The 17,701-nt window shown below is 41.6% G+C and overlaps 1 protein-coding gene across 1 annotated transcript in view; it reads left to right on the forward strand.

Moving 5' to 3' along the window:
• Positions 1 to 1,173: 1,173 nt before the first annotated feature.
• The window catches only part of Gpc3 (glypican 3), a 408,112-nt gene continuing 391,584 nt past the window's right edge, over positions 1,174 to 17,701 (forward strand). Inside the window, exon 1 of the mRNA XM_070039709.1 lies at positions 1,174 to 1,519. Coding sequence (XP_069895810.1) covers positions 1,345 to 1,519 — 175 coding nt within the window. The 5' untranslated portion in view covers positions 1,174 to 1,344. The remainder of the gene's footprint in view (positions 1,520 to 17,701) is intronic.

Below are 17,701 nucleotides of genomic sequence, written 5' to 3' on the forward strand. Positions count from 1 at the left end.
CATTGTTTCCAGTTAGGGTTTGCTTCCTGCTCACCATAACCTATCTGCAGGAGAGGATTCTCTGTGTGTGTGTGTGAGTGCACGTGCATGCGCGTGCTCACGTGTGGGTGGTCGTGGGCCAGTTCCTGGGAATGACTCAGGGCCTGGGTGCTGCTGTCCCTCAGCTTTCTTTGCTCAAGGCAAGTGCTCTACCACTTGAGCTACAGCTCCACTTACAGCTTTTTTTTTTTGGTTCGGGTGGGCTTCGAACCACGAGACTCAGATCTCAGCCTCCTGAATAACTAGGATGACAGAAGTAAGCCACGAATGCCTGGCAGATTATTTTTAAAAAATAACATTATGGAATCAAGTGCTTTATCTGACTTTGTCTGATTTTCACTGAAGCAAATATTGCAAGTCACGAGGGGTTTCAGACTTTTTTAGGTACAATGTTCAAAGATGAGGCAGGCAGTGAAAGTCGTAGAGGTCCCCCAACTGATTCTGAACGTGACTATTTGCGGGTTGGATTTAAGAACCCAGCCAGCAAGGCGTTGGCTTGGGGAAAACGGTTCGCGGGAAGCTCAGGAAAAGACAATCGAGGAGGTGGATTTTGTGCGTAAGAAGACCTTATGTGGTTCTGGTAGGCAAAGATGAGCTGGATCCTCTATCTGAAATGGCTGGAAGTTAGCCTAATGACCAAGTAGAGGGGCAAGTAAGCCAGGGACTCCCCTCCATGGAAAGACGGAGAGGTTGCAAAATTCCTAAAGGGAAAAGCCCTCCCGGGTGTAGGCCAATGAGCGGCGGGAAGGAGGAGTGAGGCTGGGGAACTTCTCCCAGAGCCAGTCAGAGGGGACGGCTGCTGGGAAGCCAATCAGAATGCCCGAGCCTGCAGCCCCTCTGCAGTAGTTATGCCAGAGCGCCCAGTGTTGAGCAGCAGCGAGCGGGCAGCGGGGCTCGGGCTGCCAGAAACCGCCGCACTAAGCTCTACACCCTCTTCACGTGCCGCTCCCGTCATATCCCCAACGCCTCCGTGCCTCAGTCAACCTAGCAGGCCTCGAACGAGCCTCGCCCCGCACCCTGCAGGCTTGGAGCCGCAGGACCGCCGCCGCCCCCTTAGCCGCGCGGCTAGGCTCGCCCCGCCCCGTCCCTCCTTGCCCCGCCCACCTCGATCAGCCCCGCCCCGCGCCGCCGAGCGGTTCCCGCCCTTGCTCAAGCGCCCAGGTAGCTGCGAGGAAAGTTTTGCGGCGGCTGTGTTAGCGGCACGTCTCTCGCTCCTCGGGGCCGCTGCTAGGCTCGCCTAGTCCCGAGACTGCTCTCGCTCCTACTGCCACTCTCCCGCGCTCTCCTAGCTCCCTGCACAGCAGGATGGCCGAGACCGCGCGCCCCGCGTGCTTGCTGGTGCTGGCGATGCTGCTCAGCTTGGACTGCCTGGGACAGGCTCAGCCACCGCCGCCTCCAGACGCCACCTGTCATCAAGTCCGTTCTTTCTTCCAGAGACTGCAGCCCGGACTCAAATGGGTTCCCGAAACCCCCGTGCCAGGTGAGTTAAGGTCCCTCGGGGCTTCCCTGCTTCCCTCAGAGAGCCAAAGCGTGCGTGGTTGGCGGTGCACTGAGCGGTCGAGCCGCGAGGAGCCACGATCATACCCTACTACTGGATCCGTGGGAGTGGTTGCTGTGCCTGCGGACCACGGGCTTGCCCAGTTTTCAGGGAATGTGGGACGGGAAGGAAACGGCGGGGATTGCCTCCTCGCAAGAGCCCATTTTTGGGGGACGGCGGGAAGGTAGGAACGGATTCTCCGGGAGCGCCCCCCCCCCCCCCATGAATTACCGTCCCTCAGTCGAGCCGGCGCCTAGGGAATTTATCACCCTTGTTCGCACGTACGTGTCAGAATTTCAGGCTTTAGCTGGATGGGTAGCCCCAGACATCCTTTTCCCCAACGGATCCTCTGAGCCCTCCTTGTCCCTCAGTCTGGGTTCCCGATGCTGGCGGGTCCAAGTGCAGGCAAACTTGTGGACAGATCTCCGAATCTGCGGTACTGACTGGAGACACACGGGAGGAAACTTTTCAGTTCGAGGGTCCCCAAATTGTGCAGAACTGAGCTTTTTCCTTTCACAACAGCGTCTCTAATCTAGGTTGATTATTTAAAAAACAAAATCTTTAAAAATCACTGGTCCTACTGTGTGGAGCAGGAGTCCAAACAGGATCGAACGCATTCTTCTCCCCTCCCCCTCCCCCCGCAAATGATCTGCTTTCTTGACAGTCTGGACCCCTGAAGGGGAGAAAATTTTAGGCAGAGGAAACTTTCTGAACGCCTGCCTTTTGTTCTGCACAATCCGATCGTGCTGTAAGGGCATATTTTAACCTTAGCAGAGGGCTGCGGCTGTCAACAGATGAATATTAATGGCCTTCTGTGATTGACTGTCCAGCGGTTAGGCTCCTAACGCTCGCTTTTCAATCCAATCAGGACAAGTTGCTACATCGACAATGTGGGCCAGAAGAGTGTGGGTTTCAAAAAAGGTTCATGTATCAGAGGTGCGCTCGGAAGAAACCGCCCGTTCTATTGGCAACCCCATCAGAGGTTTGTGGCCTCCAGGGTCTCTTTCCGAGTAGCACGTTCAACAAGGCGCGGGATCCGCGGCGCTTCGGGGAGAGATCGGGGAGCCGCAGCCCTCGCCCAAACTTGGCGGGTCGCTCTCCACAAGTCCGGGAGGCGGGCCTGATGGTTGGACCAAGTTGTGAATGCGGATGCGCGCCCTGTGGGCGCTGCCAGCGAGCGTTCACTGGCAGGAGGTTACCTAGGCAGCCAGCGCGCCCTCAGCCTTTTCTTTAGGTTGATGAAAAGAGTCCAGCGAGCCTGCTGTTTAGTTGCAAAGGTAATTGGTCACCCTCTTTTGGTGACTGAAATGCATTTGCGCATATGTTAAATATTGCTTTGCAGGATAACACTCTAAGGGAGGCTAAGAACTACCTCTTCCACTGTTGGGCGTTAATAACATACCACGTGGGCGTGTGCAGGAGCAGTTAGGGGCGACCTATGAATCAGTTCCATGGAGCTGAAACAACAGGCGAATATCTCTCCCCCTGGAAGTGCCATGGTAATTAGATTGCTAAGGCTAGAGAACATGCTTTTGTTGATAATGTAAAAATTGGTTCATGTAGGCTGAGCCCCCCACAAAATGAATGGGTCCAAGACTGGGGTTGAGGTCCTGTTGGGTTGATTGGAAGCCAGGGAGTAAAGGTGGTGCTTAAAAGAAAAGCACTAGAGGAAAGCACAGATATTCATTTAGCAAACCTCCCTATGCACGCATGCACACCATACATGCACACACATGCACACTCAGATACACACGCTCCCTGGCTGCTTGCCTCTTTCCTGCAGCATCTGTATAAAAAATATAGGGAGGGCCCACACACACTGTGGGTGCATGAGAGTTCACCTAGGCTTCTTTCCTCCCTCTTCCCTCCAGTCCAGCCCAGTGATGATCACAATTAGAGAGTCGTATTTGTAATACAGGTTTCTTCTTTTCCTCTACTATTTCACAAATCTAGGAAAAATAATTTTTTCTAGGGTTTTTGTCATAAAAACACAACACAACCCACTTCAGTTTTCTTTAACATACATACATGGTAGTGAGCACCCTTTTCATCTGAGGTACTGACATTTGAGCCAGGCCCAAATTCAAATATGGTGATGTCCATATAGCTCCCATGTAGCCTCGATTTCTCTGGGAGCAGTACACATTTCAAATACTCTGGCCTGGCAGGAGGTCACGTGCCCTGAATTTTAGTTGAGCAAATATGGCCAGTGTAGATACAGAAAACATGATGAAAGTCCTGATATCCATGTGTGGAAAGAGCTCATCAGTATTTCAGAGAAGACATCATAATGGCAGACTAAATACAATGGCAAGTGCATAATTTCTAAGCGAATAAATGTATAATTTGCTACTGTTGTCCAGTGGTTGGAAAATGAAAGAGCTGCAAATTATTTGATAGTCATGAATCATCATGATGACCGCTCAAATTTTTTAACCCCGCCATGTATATTTTAAGCCATGTTGTTTGCCTGCTGCACTGTGTTAAAGCTTTCTTTGTCCCAGATAAAAATGAGATTTGATCACAGTAAGGAAAAATCCTCAAGAATGTCCTGTTTCACTCAGGAAGAACATTTGGGATTGCCAGCTAACTTTGGCCATTAGTAGAGAAAGTTGATAAGGTACATTTCTTATGCTAATATGGAAGAGACTAAATGGCATTGGAAATCAACCAGCCTAAAAAATAAATCACTGGTGCTGAAGGACTTCCCTAGACTTACACAAAGCTCATCTGAAGTCTTACAATCTCAGGTTCTCATTTCTTTTAGAGTTGTACAAAGACACAGTATAGCAATTCTAAATAGCATGCCTCTGAATTCCATAGATCTCTTATACCCTATGTGTTCTCTCTCTCTCTCTCTCTCTCTCTCTCTCTCTCTCTCTCTCTCTCTCTCTCTCTCTCTCTCTCTGTGAAGGATTTGTAACTTGGAAAGCACCACAGATGGAAACCAGGCACACAGAGTTAGCATTTGGCAGAAAAATCCATATAACTGACTTTCAGTGCAGCTCTTTTGCCCTTATTTAATTTAGAAAAATTCAGAAAAAAAAGCCAATGAGCTCATAAGTCTAGATGTTTATTTTGTTTTGCTTAACCTACCCACAGGCACAATCAAGAATGGATACAATTTTAGGCAAGGGAAGTGAGTTAGTAATCAGACAATGATGTTTCCAATTGTCTCAAGGGAATGTTACAGAAGTCTGAAAAAAAATTCTTCCAAACAAAAATCAAGTGTAATTCACTTTATGAATGCCATACACCACTTTTGGTGGAGGGGGAACGATGGAGGGGAGGGTATGAGACAAATCAAACAAATCATGGTAGTGTTGCAACTCCCAAAAGATTCAAGGATCTTGCTTGGAGGGCCTTGGAAAGTGAGAAAACCAAACCAGAAGGCCAAATGCCCCATGGTTACAAATGCACCCTTCAACAACCCTACTCAGACTTTCTTGATAATAATAGATTAAAAAATGTTAATAAAGCAACATTCTTGAAGCAGAGAGAGAGAGAGAGAGAGAGAGAGAGAGAGAGAGAGAGAGAGAGAGAGAGAGAGAGAGAGAGAGAGAGAAGAAAAAAGAATTTGGCTTTTTTAAAATGAGAGAAATGTGAGAGCTAGCAACCTTATCTGGGTTGCCAGCTGTGCTTGAAGCAGTTAGTGCTCTGGTCCTAATGTCCAGAGAGGGGGGGGGGGAAGAGAGAATAAAAAGTGAGGTGTGGGAGAGTTTTCTGTCCTCTGGAAACTGCAACAGACTTTGGTATGCACAGGTGATTTGTTTCAACTTCAGGAAAGTTGTATTGCTGTGTGCTAACATGGTTCGGGAGAATCCTGGCACGTGAGGTCTGAGTATATTTATTATGCTAATGTTGCTATTGGGCAAGAGATGGGTCTGGAGAACCCAGCAGTCAGAGGGAGCAGATGGCAGCCGAACAGTGGTGTACCTTGGCAGTGTCTATGTTAGGTTCTGCTGGGGGTGCAGAAAGCAGAGACACAGTCCCCTTTTGTGAAGGAGCTCACAGTCTAGTGGGGGAGCACACAAGTAAACAGGCTTCCCAGGAAACTTGTAGGATTAAATAGGGTGAAAAGGGCTAGAAAATACCTCCAGGAAATTGGCTCAAATGGTCACAATAGGCAGCCTGGGCAAGGGAAAAGGACTGAAAGATGAAGTGGGAGATAGGGAGAAGTCTCTAAATAGGGCCGCCATCTTAAAAAGAGTTTTCTTAATTCTTGGAGTGAATTCCATTTTCTAAGCATCGGGAAATCCAGGCAGATGAAGGTTTGGATGGATGTTAAGATGACACAGATCGTGTCAGTTTTGCAATTTTTTTTTTCTCTCTCTTTCATAGGCTGGTAAGTTGTATCCAATGTTTTGATGCAATATTTTGGAGCATTCTACGACTTCCATCTTTAGACTTGCAATGTTTTCTGTTCACTGTAGCCTAGAAAAAAAAACTCTCCTTGTTATCAACCTGGGAGAAAAGAATCCTGGATTTGTCTGGTATGAGACAAGACAGAGAATATGTTTTCTCCTTAAATGGCAGCTATCAATGACCATGCCAACTTCAGTGTTTGATGCATATACAAAAGCATGGGTCTTAAGAGGTATCTTATTACTCATTTCTAAGAAAATTGAAGATAATCACTTATAACTTGTGCACACGATACATCATTTGGAAAGAATTTCACTGGGGATCATGTTGCTCAACTGAAAAGTTCTGGCATGTTGAATTTGTACATTTTTGTGAATGCTTCCTTTTACTCTGATCTCTAGCTTTTTGCTGCATATGGTTATTTGTATGTTTTAGATTATAAGCTTCTTAAAGGGGAAGCACTCTCTTTGAGCTTCATTGAGCACAATGTTAAGAGCTCTACGTAGCATTTACTTAATTATTGCCCTGAAGACTGTTCTTGGTGAACTCTTACATACTTTTTAAAGTAATATATCATCTTATTATATTGGAAAGTGGCTAAACTTCTCAGGCTAGAGATAGACCTATATATTTTTTAGTTAGCTGGTGATTCTTTAATATCTGGTAGGGCTTATTAACATTGAGTACCCAAGGAACAAATTGAAATTAGCAGCACTGTTATGACAGGCTTAAAATATCATTGAAGATCAACTATTATTATAGTACATAAATTGTAGGACATCTCTTAAATCAAGCTCTCTTTGATTTAATGTCAGCTAGACCTTTCTGGCTAATGTTGACATTACCATATTTGGGAGTTGGGCTATATAATACACGCACATACCTGTTGCAGAACCTCATGGATTTCTGTAACCTGGGATAGCAATTTGTGTACAGGTTCAATTCAAAAGACCCTTCCAACAACCAACGATTTTTCAGCCGTAGCCAAGCTTGTAAATGGGTTTGATGTTTTTTGGTAATCTATGGTCTAATGGGAAGTGTGGGCAGAAAAAAATCCCCCACTCACTTGCACATCTTTAGCAAATTGTCTAGTCTGAAACAAGATCCCCAGAACTCCATTAAGTAATGAACATCAGAAAATAGAATATAAGTCTTGGGCCCCAGACTGGCTTTAGAAACAGCACTAAGTAATGGGAAATTACCTCCTGAGATGTAATGAGAGGGAGAATGTGATTTGGAAAGCAAGGTGAAGGTGGCCCTATTAGCAGACAAAATTCTGCATTTTGAACTTTTGTTTATACATGGTAGGATGGTTACTAGGATAGTATTGTTTCGCTTGAATATCTTGTTGAATATACACACTAAAGACAATTTAGTTCTGTGTTCTGAATTAGGCCAATTAAAGATCTAGTATTTAAGTGCTAATTATTACAAATACTCGTTTCCTGTTTTTTTTTTAAACAAAAAAAGAATCTAAGCTGATTACCAAGAAAGATATTTTCACTTTTTGTCTCTGTGTATAGCTGGACAAAGCCTTGGTTGAGAGTTTTAAGTTTTTTCCTTATGAATTAAAAAAGAGAGAGCAAGAGAGTCAATGTTAGACCAAAATGCATTGCGAGTGTTCCAAACAGTTAATTACGTCTCACAGCTGAAATTGTATTTATATGCTAGATTAGTAAATCTACAAAGCTCTTTGAAGCATAGGTAATAGGTTTATATTGATAAATAATTGGTAAGAAGGGAGATAAAATATAAGTGAAAATAGCTCTAAGAAAGGACATCGAAGTTACAGCCATTGTAATGGAAACTTCCATCCATTGTATTTCATTCACCCGCTGCATGTTGAAAGAGGTGCATTGCTCAGTAGACGTGAGGATTTAAAATAGCATTCTATATTTTTTTTTCAAAATTTCCTCAGTGATTGACTATAAATCAAGAAAAAGTGTTAGAGTAAAATTTTAGTACTTTTCTGTGATGTCCTTGAAGTTAGAGGTGGTTGTATCTTAATTCATTTTTGTATTGTTAGTGTCCTGCATCTTATACAACACTAATAATAAGTACTCAATACAGATTTGTACACTACATGAATGAACAGTTACAAAATAAGCATAGGATTTCCGTAAAGCCAGTATTTAAGGGGTGATTCATTTTTTACTATTTTACTAAGTTTTCTAAAAAAGTAACCACTTTTTCAGGTGGAAAATCCATTTGTTGTCTATTGGTAAGTAATAAAAGACATTGGTTGAATTCACTGGGCCGCACTAAAACTCACTGGGTAAAGTAGACTAGCCAAATCATACAAGAGGTAAGTATTTTGTGCTTGTTTCCAAGGCTGTCCTAAGTAATTTGAAATTATACATTTGAACACATGCATTTTTCTTCATTCTGTAGAGCTGTAAAGTTAGGCATGTGAAAAGAATGCAACATGGTATCAGTTAAAGAAATATGAACTGAATGTACCTATGTTTCCCTGTCAGTATTTTATCTTTCTTACCTATAGGTAAATATACATTTACCTAAGATCGGTAAATATATATTTAAAAAGACATAATCCAAAGTGGATTTTCAGCCCTGGAATTATATTTGAATAAGATATAGGGCCTCATAAGGAGTCTCCTAATTTCTATATGAGTCATTCCAACTTTCCAAATTAGTGGGTTAGGGAGGATGCATCAATCTTTTAGATCGATGCCCAAGAAGAAAAGAGGGTATGAAAAGGGAAGATATTCACTTGGAAAAGAAATTAATCTCTATATTCATTCCCTTACTATGACTGTTCCCTCTCTCCAAAATCCTGCATGTTTTGTACTTATGTGCCATAATGTCCTAGACTCTCCATTGCCCTTCATCAGAATTTAGTTTGGATGATTGAAGCTGAGGGATGAATAGCAAAGAGAGGAAGAGTTAGAATGAGAGTTAAAGGGAGGAGAATTAATGTTCTCACCCTAGTATAGATCAGAAAGTTAACTAGCATGTAACACATGGGGAAGATTGGGAACATTTAAACATGGAGTTCTGCTTGTCTGAAAAGATAATACCAAGGATGCTTAATTAAATTTGGTCTCTAGAGATACTTTGGATTTCTTTCTTAGTGGCCATGGGTTTGGATGTACTGACCTTATACCTGGCCCCTTCCAAACCCAATTCTCACTGTATGCAGGACTATGTTTGCTTCATCATGATATTTCCCAGAGTGGTGAGTAGAGTGCTTTGAACAGCAATTAATTAATTAATGAGCAATAATGTACAAGACAACATTTGAAGAGTTAGCCTCGATCATTGTCTGGTGAGATTCCAGAATGTCCTATAACTATGGAATGATTCCCTAAAAGCTTCATCAGCTAAACTGATTTGAAGCAGAGACTGAAGAAGAGATGGCAGAGTCAAAATGTATATGTCTGCTCTCTGTGGCCATGGGAGTCACTTTGTTATCCTCCTTTCAAAAATGAAGATTGAAAAAGACGTGAAAAGTAGAGATTTTTTTGACAGTTGCTTTGTCCCACAAAGCACTATTTGAATACATTTTATATATTCAGATTACAGATATGTATGAATGAATGTATCTGTAAATTATTGTTTTGCTTGTGATCGTTAATTATGCATGCTATTTAAAATGACAATTGTTACGCTTTGCAATGGGTGGTCTTCAGAGTCATATCTTATATTTGTGTTGTGAAAGTCTTGCTTTTATAGATTTCATATTCACAGTGCAACCACTCATAAAGTAATGAGTTCCAGAGAGCTTCCAAACACACACACACACACACACACACACACACACACACACACACACACATTTGAATTTCAGTGCACACATATAATACATCTACATCTACATGCTTTTTAAAATAACTTTTTATTTTTGTTGTTGTTATAAAGGTGACATATAGAGAGGTTAGAGTTATATAACTCAGATATGAGTACATTTCTTTTTGGACAATGTCACCCTTCCTTATATGCTTTTTTAAAAAGAAATTTTCATTCCGATTGATTACATAAATTTCACAAATTTCACAGTATTGTGGGACAGTGATACTTAAAGTCACAAACACATATTTTAACCTTCACAAGGCAAATGGTCATTATCATGGTCTATAAAGTTTGTGAATTCTATGAACTTTGACAGTACAACCATTTCTTCCACATCAGGTGATATGTACATTTCTTTCCTTTTGTTTAGTGTCAGCTGTTCCCTCTTTTCCTTCTCATTTCCTCCCTCCCATCACTGCCCTTGAGTTGCTTAGTTCATTTTCATCAATGTCCAGTGCAGCTGATGAAGCCTCTCTGCTCCTTATATACTTTTAATAATGCAGAATATAAACCAAAGTGGGGAGAGCTAGGACATATCAAGCAGACACCAAATTGTATTGACACCAAATTATTTCAGAAATAATGGTCATTGATATTATATATCTACTGCTTATTGATCAAGTTCCATTACTTCCCCAAGTGCAGAGGCACAATCCTCATTAAGTGTTAACAGTCAACCCACTTTGTGAATTTGGCCCATTTTGGAGAACTACTCGCAATGGCTACATTGCATGTTGAACTCTGTAGAAATGAGAATGTGACCCGAGTCACTTTGCCAGTTAGATTTCAGAGAATGATTGTACTGGAGACCACATTTATCTGTTTTGGAAAACACATGAAAATTCACAGAAAAGGAACTCATAATAATGAACTGTGTGTACTATCTCTTCATAAATATTTAAGTGTTTTGCATTCATTCTTTACTTCAAGCAACACTGATATCAGAGCACTGATTCTGTGCCAGATACTGAGAGCTAGGAGCTGATAAATAAGGCAAAATCACTACCAGCGAGGAATTCCCGGATTTGTGAGGGAGCCATAGATGTGGAGACAGCACAAGAAGGGCTACTACACAGATGAGAATCATGTGGAGTTCTTGGAAATGTTGAGCCACAGAAGAGAGGTGCCTAGTTGCCCTAAAAAGGGCTGTCATGTAAATCATGAGAGGTATTTGAGTTAAGAAACAAAATGACACATTTCTTGGATTGTAATAGTTTGCATTGGTTGGAACCCAGATGTGGAGAGAAGATGAAATAGAAACGTAAGCAAGGAAATTCTGAGCAGTTTGTTTGTCTCTGACGATAATGAGCCATGAGAATATTGTGTTCAGTATGGAGAACAACTGGGGAGTGAATGGCAGGATTTAGTAACACAGGTGAGTGGGTAGAGGACAGTAAAAAAGGACAGTAAAGGCTACATTGAGAGAAAAGATTTAATAGAACAGACATGTCTTGATGATATGTGGACAGAAGGAAGAGCCTAGAAGGTTTTTTTTTCTTTTTCTGGGAGTTAAAGCCATGGCTCACAGTATCTACTTAGTATTTATTAAGTAAATTGAGTTTTGATAGTTACTAGGCTTAAATGATCTTTCTGCCTCAGCTTCTTCTAGGGACTACAGGTGTACCACTATTTCTAGCTTAGAAGAACATAGACATTTTTTGGTGTGCCAGTCCTGGGGCTTGAACTCAGGGCCTGGGCACTGACCTTGAGAACTTGTGTTATAATTTACCACTTGAGCCACAGCTCCACTTCTGTCTTTTTAGTAGTTTATTAGAGATAAGAGTCTCATGGACTTTCCTGCCTGCGTTGACTTTGAGCTGTGACCCTCAGATCCTGAGTATCTAGGGTTACAGGTGTGAGCCACCAGCACCCGGTGAAGAATGTATTTTTAAGGGTGCATTTGGTTTTGAATTGGTTGAGTTTGAAGGGTCCTTTAATCACTGAGGTAAAAAATGTCTGTTAGGTAAGTTCAAGTTGTGCCACGGATCACAAAAGAGAGAGGAGTCAGGGCTGGAGATACATAACTGGTAATTACCCATGTATAGATAGTAATTGAATTCCTGGGAATAGATTAAATCTCTGGGAAAAAAGTGTAGATATTCTTCTGAAGTTCAGATGAAGGGTAGTTGGGACTCATCAGTATATAAGCTCAAGTTGGAAGTTGTGGGTGTGGATGATATTTTCCAGGCTTTTGCATGTGACATGTCTTAAAATGTATTTTGCCAACATCTGGTGATTTTTAAAAACACTGCCAAAGCCTTCAAGAACTTTCTTGATTAAGAGAAAATATGAGTATATATTGTCATGGTCCAAGACTTTGCAAATAAGGTAATGTACTACCAAACACACACACATGTGTGTGTGTGTGCACACACACACATTCTCTCTCTCTCTCTCTCTCTCTCTCTCTCTCTCTCTCTCTCTCTCTCTCTCTCTCTCTCTCTCTCTGTGTGTGTATAGAGAAATGCTTTAGAATCAAGGTATAAGGTTTCTGTTTATTTTTTCATAATGATGCATTTATTTTAACTGAATGTTCATTGTAACTCATAGCGGTGGGTGGTCTCTCACAATCATACCTTACATTTATGTTATTTCCACATATCTTAGGAGCACACAATGCAAGCACTTGTAAAGTGTCTGTAGCTTCTAGTTCCAGGGACCTGCCTGGCTCCAACATGTGGCCCCTCTGTGTCTCCTTCCCCCCACCCCCGGGGGGAAGGGGGATGCTTTGCCACTATGGGAATGAAAGCTGTCACTGTGTGGAGGTTTTGGAGCCCTGGACTCTATTCTACTGCTGGCTAGATTCTGAAACATGTGGTTATAAGCAAAGGATAGGAATACTTGTGTCACTGGGCTGATCTTGCTTAATTGACTTTGAGGATGTAATATTTGTTGGATCTGGGATAGGGGAAGGTTGTAAAAATGTTCTAGTTCTCTGGAAGAAGTCGTTTAATTCTCCAGTTGTTTAAAAATGGTTGTCTTCACCAGAGTTTCTACTTTCATTCAACATAAACTCAAAACTCATTGTTTTCCAGTAGATGTTTTTTTTGGGGGGGTCACTTTCAGTTTGATGGAATATTTGTCCCACAGGGGAAGTTTCATGGAAAATTAAATTTACTGAGTGCCTACTGTGTTCCAGTTGCTGTATACTTAATCTCTCATTTGATTTACACAGCAAACTTGAAAGGTAGGTGATGTCGTGTCCATTTTACAGATGAAGAAATGGAGGCAAAGAAAGGCTCACTTTTCCAAAGGTTACATTCAGGTTTGTCTCCCTCCATAGTTGATACTCTTTTCAATGTACTTATTGACTATTAGGGGAAATAATATCATCTGGATAGAAAAAAGAAATCTTTCACCTAAATTCCTTTATCTTTCATGGTATCATGTGCTCTGGGATCCCCTCCTATTTGCAACTGTCTTTGTTTGTTTGCCTTCTTCTTCTTAACCTTCCTTAGAAGTAGCTATTCCAGTAGCATTTGTCCTTTGGCCTTTCCATTGTCTCTTTGCTCATTCTTACACATATACTCATGACTGCAGTGTCTTTTCTATGTTGAACGATTTCCCTTGCCTCTTTCCATCCGGACCTCTTCCTTGTTCTCCAGTTCAGAATCTCCCAAGTTACTGCTGGACATCTCTATCTGGAAGTCCTACTAGTGTTTCCCATTGAACTAATCCAAACAATACGCCATCATGTTCTTTGGCTATACAGACCTATTGCTCTCCAACATTCTGCATTTCTGGTGGTGGCAACTTTGATACCCACACTTGAAATTCTGAAATTGTCTTTGACTTCACCTGCATATGCCATTTCCCTCCCCCCCCAAACGTCACCCCCTGCAAACCTACATCCACTATGTATCCCTCACCTGTACCCCCTTGGCATGTGTGTGTACTCTGTTTTTCCACACTAGGCTACTTAGAATTCTGTAGTTGTTTCTAAGCCATTTATTTATTTATTTATTTATTTATTTATTTATTTATTTATTTATTTATTTATTTATTTATTTATTTATTTATTGTTGGTTGTAGGGCTTGAACTCAGGGCCTGGGCACTGTCCCTGAGCTCAAGGCTAGTGCTCTACCACTTTGAGCCACAGCACCACTTCTAGTTTTCTACCTTTCAAAGTCTCAGTGCAGTGCTAAGTTCTTCATGAGTCACTCCATGATACCCCATGATGTGACTGTTTCTCCCTTGAACCCATCTATCTCTTCCCCCTCGGCCCCCCCCACCTTAATTTTTGCTTGCTTATATCATTATAAAGTATATCACTTTATTCTTACTTGTGCCTTGCTCTGTTAAGTGTGGTCCACGGATCACTAGCATCGGGGTCACCTGGGAGCTTGCAAGAACTGCGGAATTCCAGGCAGCTTTGTCCACACCTACCTACTGAATCTGAATTTTTATTTTGTTTTAAACATGGGGCTCCCAGGTGATCTGCATGCATGTTAGCAGTCAGGAAAAGGTTACTTTCATATGTAACTCCAATGAGGGTAAAATAAACTTGGGAGAAGCCTGGCGCTGGTGTCTCATGCCTGTAATCCTTGCTACTTAGGAAGATGAGATCTGAGAATCAAGTTTCAAAGCCAGCCCAGGGAAGGAAAGTCTGCAGGACTCTTCTCTCCAATGAACCACTACAAAAGCCAGAAGTGGATCTGTGGCTCTAGGGACAATGCTATAGCCATGAGTTTAGGCCCTAGTACAGGCACACATACATATATACACTCTCTCACACCAAAACCAAAAAGTGTCTTACCATATAGAGGAGAAAATGTCCTTTTAATTTTTCACATTTGTGATTTGGCTAGTCACTCACTGAAATGGCCCTGGAGACTGTTAGACAGGGATTGGGGAAAGGAGAGAGAGGACTAGGAGGGAGGGGGAGAAAGGTGAGAAGAAAGGAGGGAGAGAGACACAGAGATGGAGAATGAATGAGCTTGTGACAGTGAATACCCTAGGGAGTGCCAGCAGAATCTCTGCTAGGCTGCTCATAACTTTGTGACTAGTTCAGAAAACACTGCTTTGTGCCCCTATATGGGTAAAATGTCTAGTGTTGGCCTTAGCTTAATTTAATGTGGTCAGGGGCAAATATCTCATGAGCACAGTTTGCTCCTACTCAGGGAAACTAATGGCTGCTCGCTTTGTCTTTTGCTGATATTCTGGGGGACATCTTTGGCCACCCCCAGAAGATCAAGTGAAACGTTTGAAGGTTTGAAAGAACCATGGAAGAATTGTGATCAGTATCTCTAGGAGGTCCTTCTGTGTTCAGAAACAAATTTTCTGCTTTGTTTTGCAACTTCAAAGTTTATTTCTGGAATAATGGTTTATTTTTTTCCCCCATGGTATTCTGAAGGTTTTTCTACAAATGCTAATTTCTAAAACCTAAGTCATTTCTTGCCTTTGAAACTTCAGTGCTGTAGGTCAATTTCATAAAATTGCCTGAACTTTTTTTTTGGCCTTCAAAGGCTGTCAGATTGCCATTTCTTTGTTCTTTGCGGAAGTAAGGTTGCCTCATTTCTAAAGCCTGAAGGTGAGGTTAGAACTCACGTGTATTCAGTCATTCAGCTTCTTCCAACAGTATCCCATTTTATTTTGAAAATTGGTTCTAGTAGCTTTGAGAGTTACTACTAACTCTTCACTTATGGGTAAAATTCCTGAAAAGTTCCTAGCATTTCATAGAGTAGCAATAAACTGTGGCCTAAGTTACTATCTCACACCCCTGAGTGAAAGAAACAGGAATGGTCTTTGCACCCTAGTGGTAGGCCTTCGGGGCCTAACATACCTCCAAAGCTGATGGTGGGGGGGGGCTCTACCTGTCTGTCAGACAGCTCCCCACATCTCCCCTTTTCCTTTTCCTCCCTCCCACCCTTACACAGTCCCTCCACTGGGTATAATTTAAAACAGAAGGTGTTTTATGGTTTGTTATATTTATTGAATGGTTTTGTGTTTCTTTTCTTAAAAAAAATGACTGCAATGTTTTCTATTTTCTTCTGCATTCTGCTTTGGAATTGTATTTCTTTTTCCTCCAGCTCCAGATTTTCCTCTCTTCTCTTTCTCTTCCTCTGCCTCCTCTACACCATTCTGCACCCAATGATTCTGGAGAGAAAACAGACTTCTCATTTCTCCCCAACACGTGTGATTTTGGGGACCTAGTTCTCTTGGGAGTTTGTGAAATTAGTTTGAAAATAAAGAGGTCTAAGATGCACACTAATGAACTTACATTCCACTTTCGAAGAACACTTGAGTCCTTAAAATGCTTTTATTTTCGTGCAGACAAGACAAGGCTAGATGTATCTGGAGTAGCTCAAGCCATATTATGTAGTTCGCATTCCTTCTCACTTTGTCATAATTCTCAATGAATGTAGATGACATCTTTGTTCTTAGAAATCTCTCTGGAAAAAAACCCATCAAAAGCTTTCTTTTTCTTTTTCTTTTTTTCTTCTAAAGATAAGGGAACTCCTTCGAAACACTGCTAGCATGGGAGGTAGATCTGACAACCTACCATGTAGGCTAACCAAAATTATATCCTGCTTTTCCCTTGATGAAGTTCTCATATTTCAGGGGCATTGTATTGCTGGTGGGGCTTTATTGTCCCAGTTTCAATTTTGATTTCATGTTTGAGATTGTATTCCAATTGGACTATTCCTTGATATTTTTTTCTTTGTCTTTATATTTCTGAGGATCTTTTGTTTGTCCTATATCTATTATCTTTTCCCAAGCTTGAACAAGATTGTCAGGTTATACACCAAAGTATAAATATTTTACAAGATAAGTAGACAGAATGTGCTAGAAGACATTTCAACCCTTCTCCCCTCCCCCTAGCTCTTTTTGTGTGTGTGTATATGTGTATGTGTGTGAGAGACAGAGAAAGAGTGTATGTATGTGTGTGTGTGTGTGTGTGTGTGTATGTGTGTGTATGTGTGTATGTAGTTACAGATGGTTGCTTTATCTCAGATGTTTAGATTTGGAGAGCATTCCTGTGCACTTTACTTGATGGACACAACGAAATGGACATTTTTGGAGTCAATTTTGACTACCCAAATGGTATTACCATATAATAGATAACATTAGGCTCCTCTTCCTAATTTTTGTCTGACTCATTATCCAACTTCCTCTAAGTCTGAGAGTATTAGGTATGAGATTGTGTGTTTTTTAAGAAAATATTATGGATAAAGACTAATGTTCTCAAGTCAGGAATAACAATTAGCACCATTCATTAATCAGGGGGCATGTTTTGACTCTGGGTCCTGGCTAGGAAATATAAACTGTGAAAGTCACACATATATATGAACCTCAGGCAAATTTATGACTTGTCAGCCTTTTAAGGTTAAATTCTTAACCCCAGATGGGGGCTGGCTTTATATGTGGAGTCCTGCACATTCCTCTGGGCCACTGAGCATGCCCCTCCCCAGTCCTTTGCTTAACAGCAGTTAATGGCCTAATGAGCAAGACGGATTTCTGCTTCTTATCAGCTGCCTAAACAGCAACAGGAAGGCTGATATACCGACTATAGGTTAAAAACCCCAGTTCTTCAACCAAAAAAAAAAAAAAACAAACCCTGCACAAGGTCAGTTGAAAATACTAGATCTGTGCTATCTCTATAATAATCAATACCTGCCCATAAAAGAGCTAGACACTTGAGTTCCAACAAAAAGTAATAGTTGTCAAAAGTATGAATGGTCAAATTAATTTTCCTAATAGTTCTTTTCTTCTTTGTTTAGTTCTTCTATAAATAGCCTTCATATAGTCTTTAATGAGCTTGGAATTTGTGCCTAGAGGTTATTATGGTCATGTGGGAGTGTTTGATTGTCAGATGGTGATGATGATGAAGGTAAGAATATTTATATTCTAGGGCAGATTTTGGAAAGGTCTGCCAAATAATGGGAAGTAGATATCTATTACTACTTTTTCATTTCTTCCTGAACTGAGTTTTTGGATAGCTATGCATT

This window comes from Dipodomys merriami, unplaced genomic scaffold (genome assembly GCF_024711535.1).
Source record: "Dipodomys merriami isolate MVZ:Mamm:240054 unplaced genomic scaffold, mDipMer1.0.p SCAF_3, whole genome shotgun sequence".
Classification (NCBI taxonomy): domain Eukaryota; kingdom Metazoa; phylum Chordata; class Mammalia; order Rodentia; family Heteromyidae; genus Dipodomys; species Dipodomys merriami.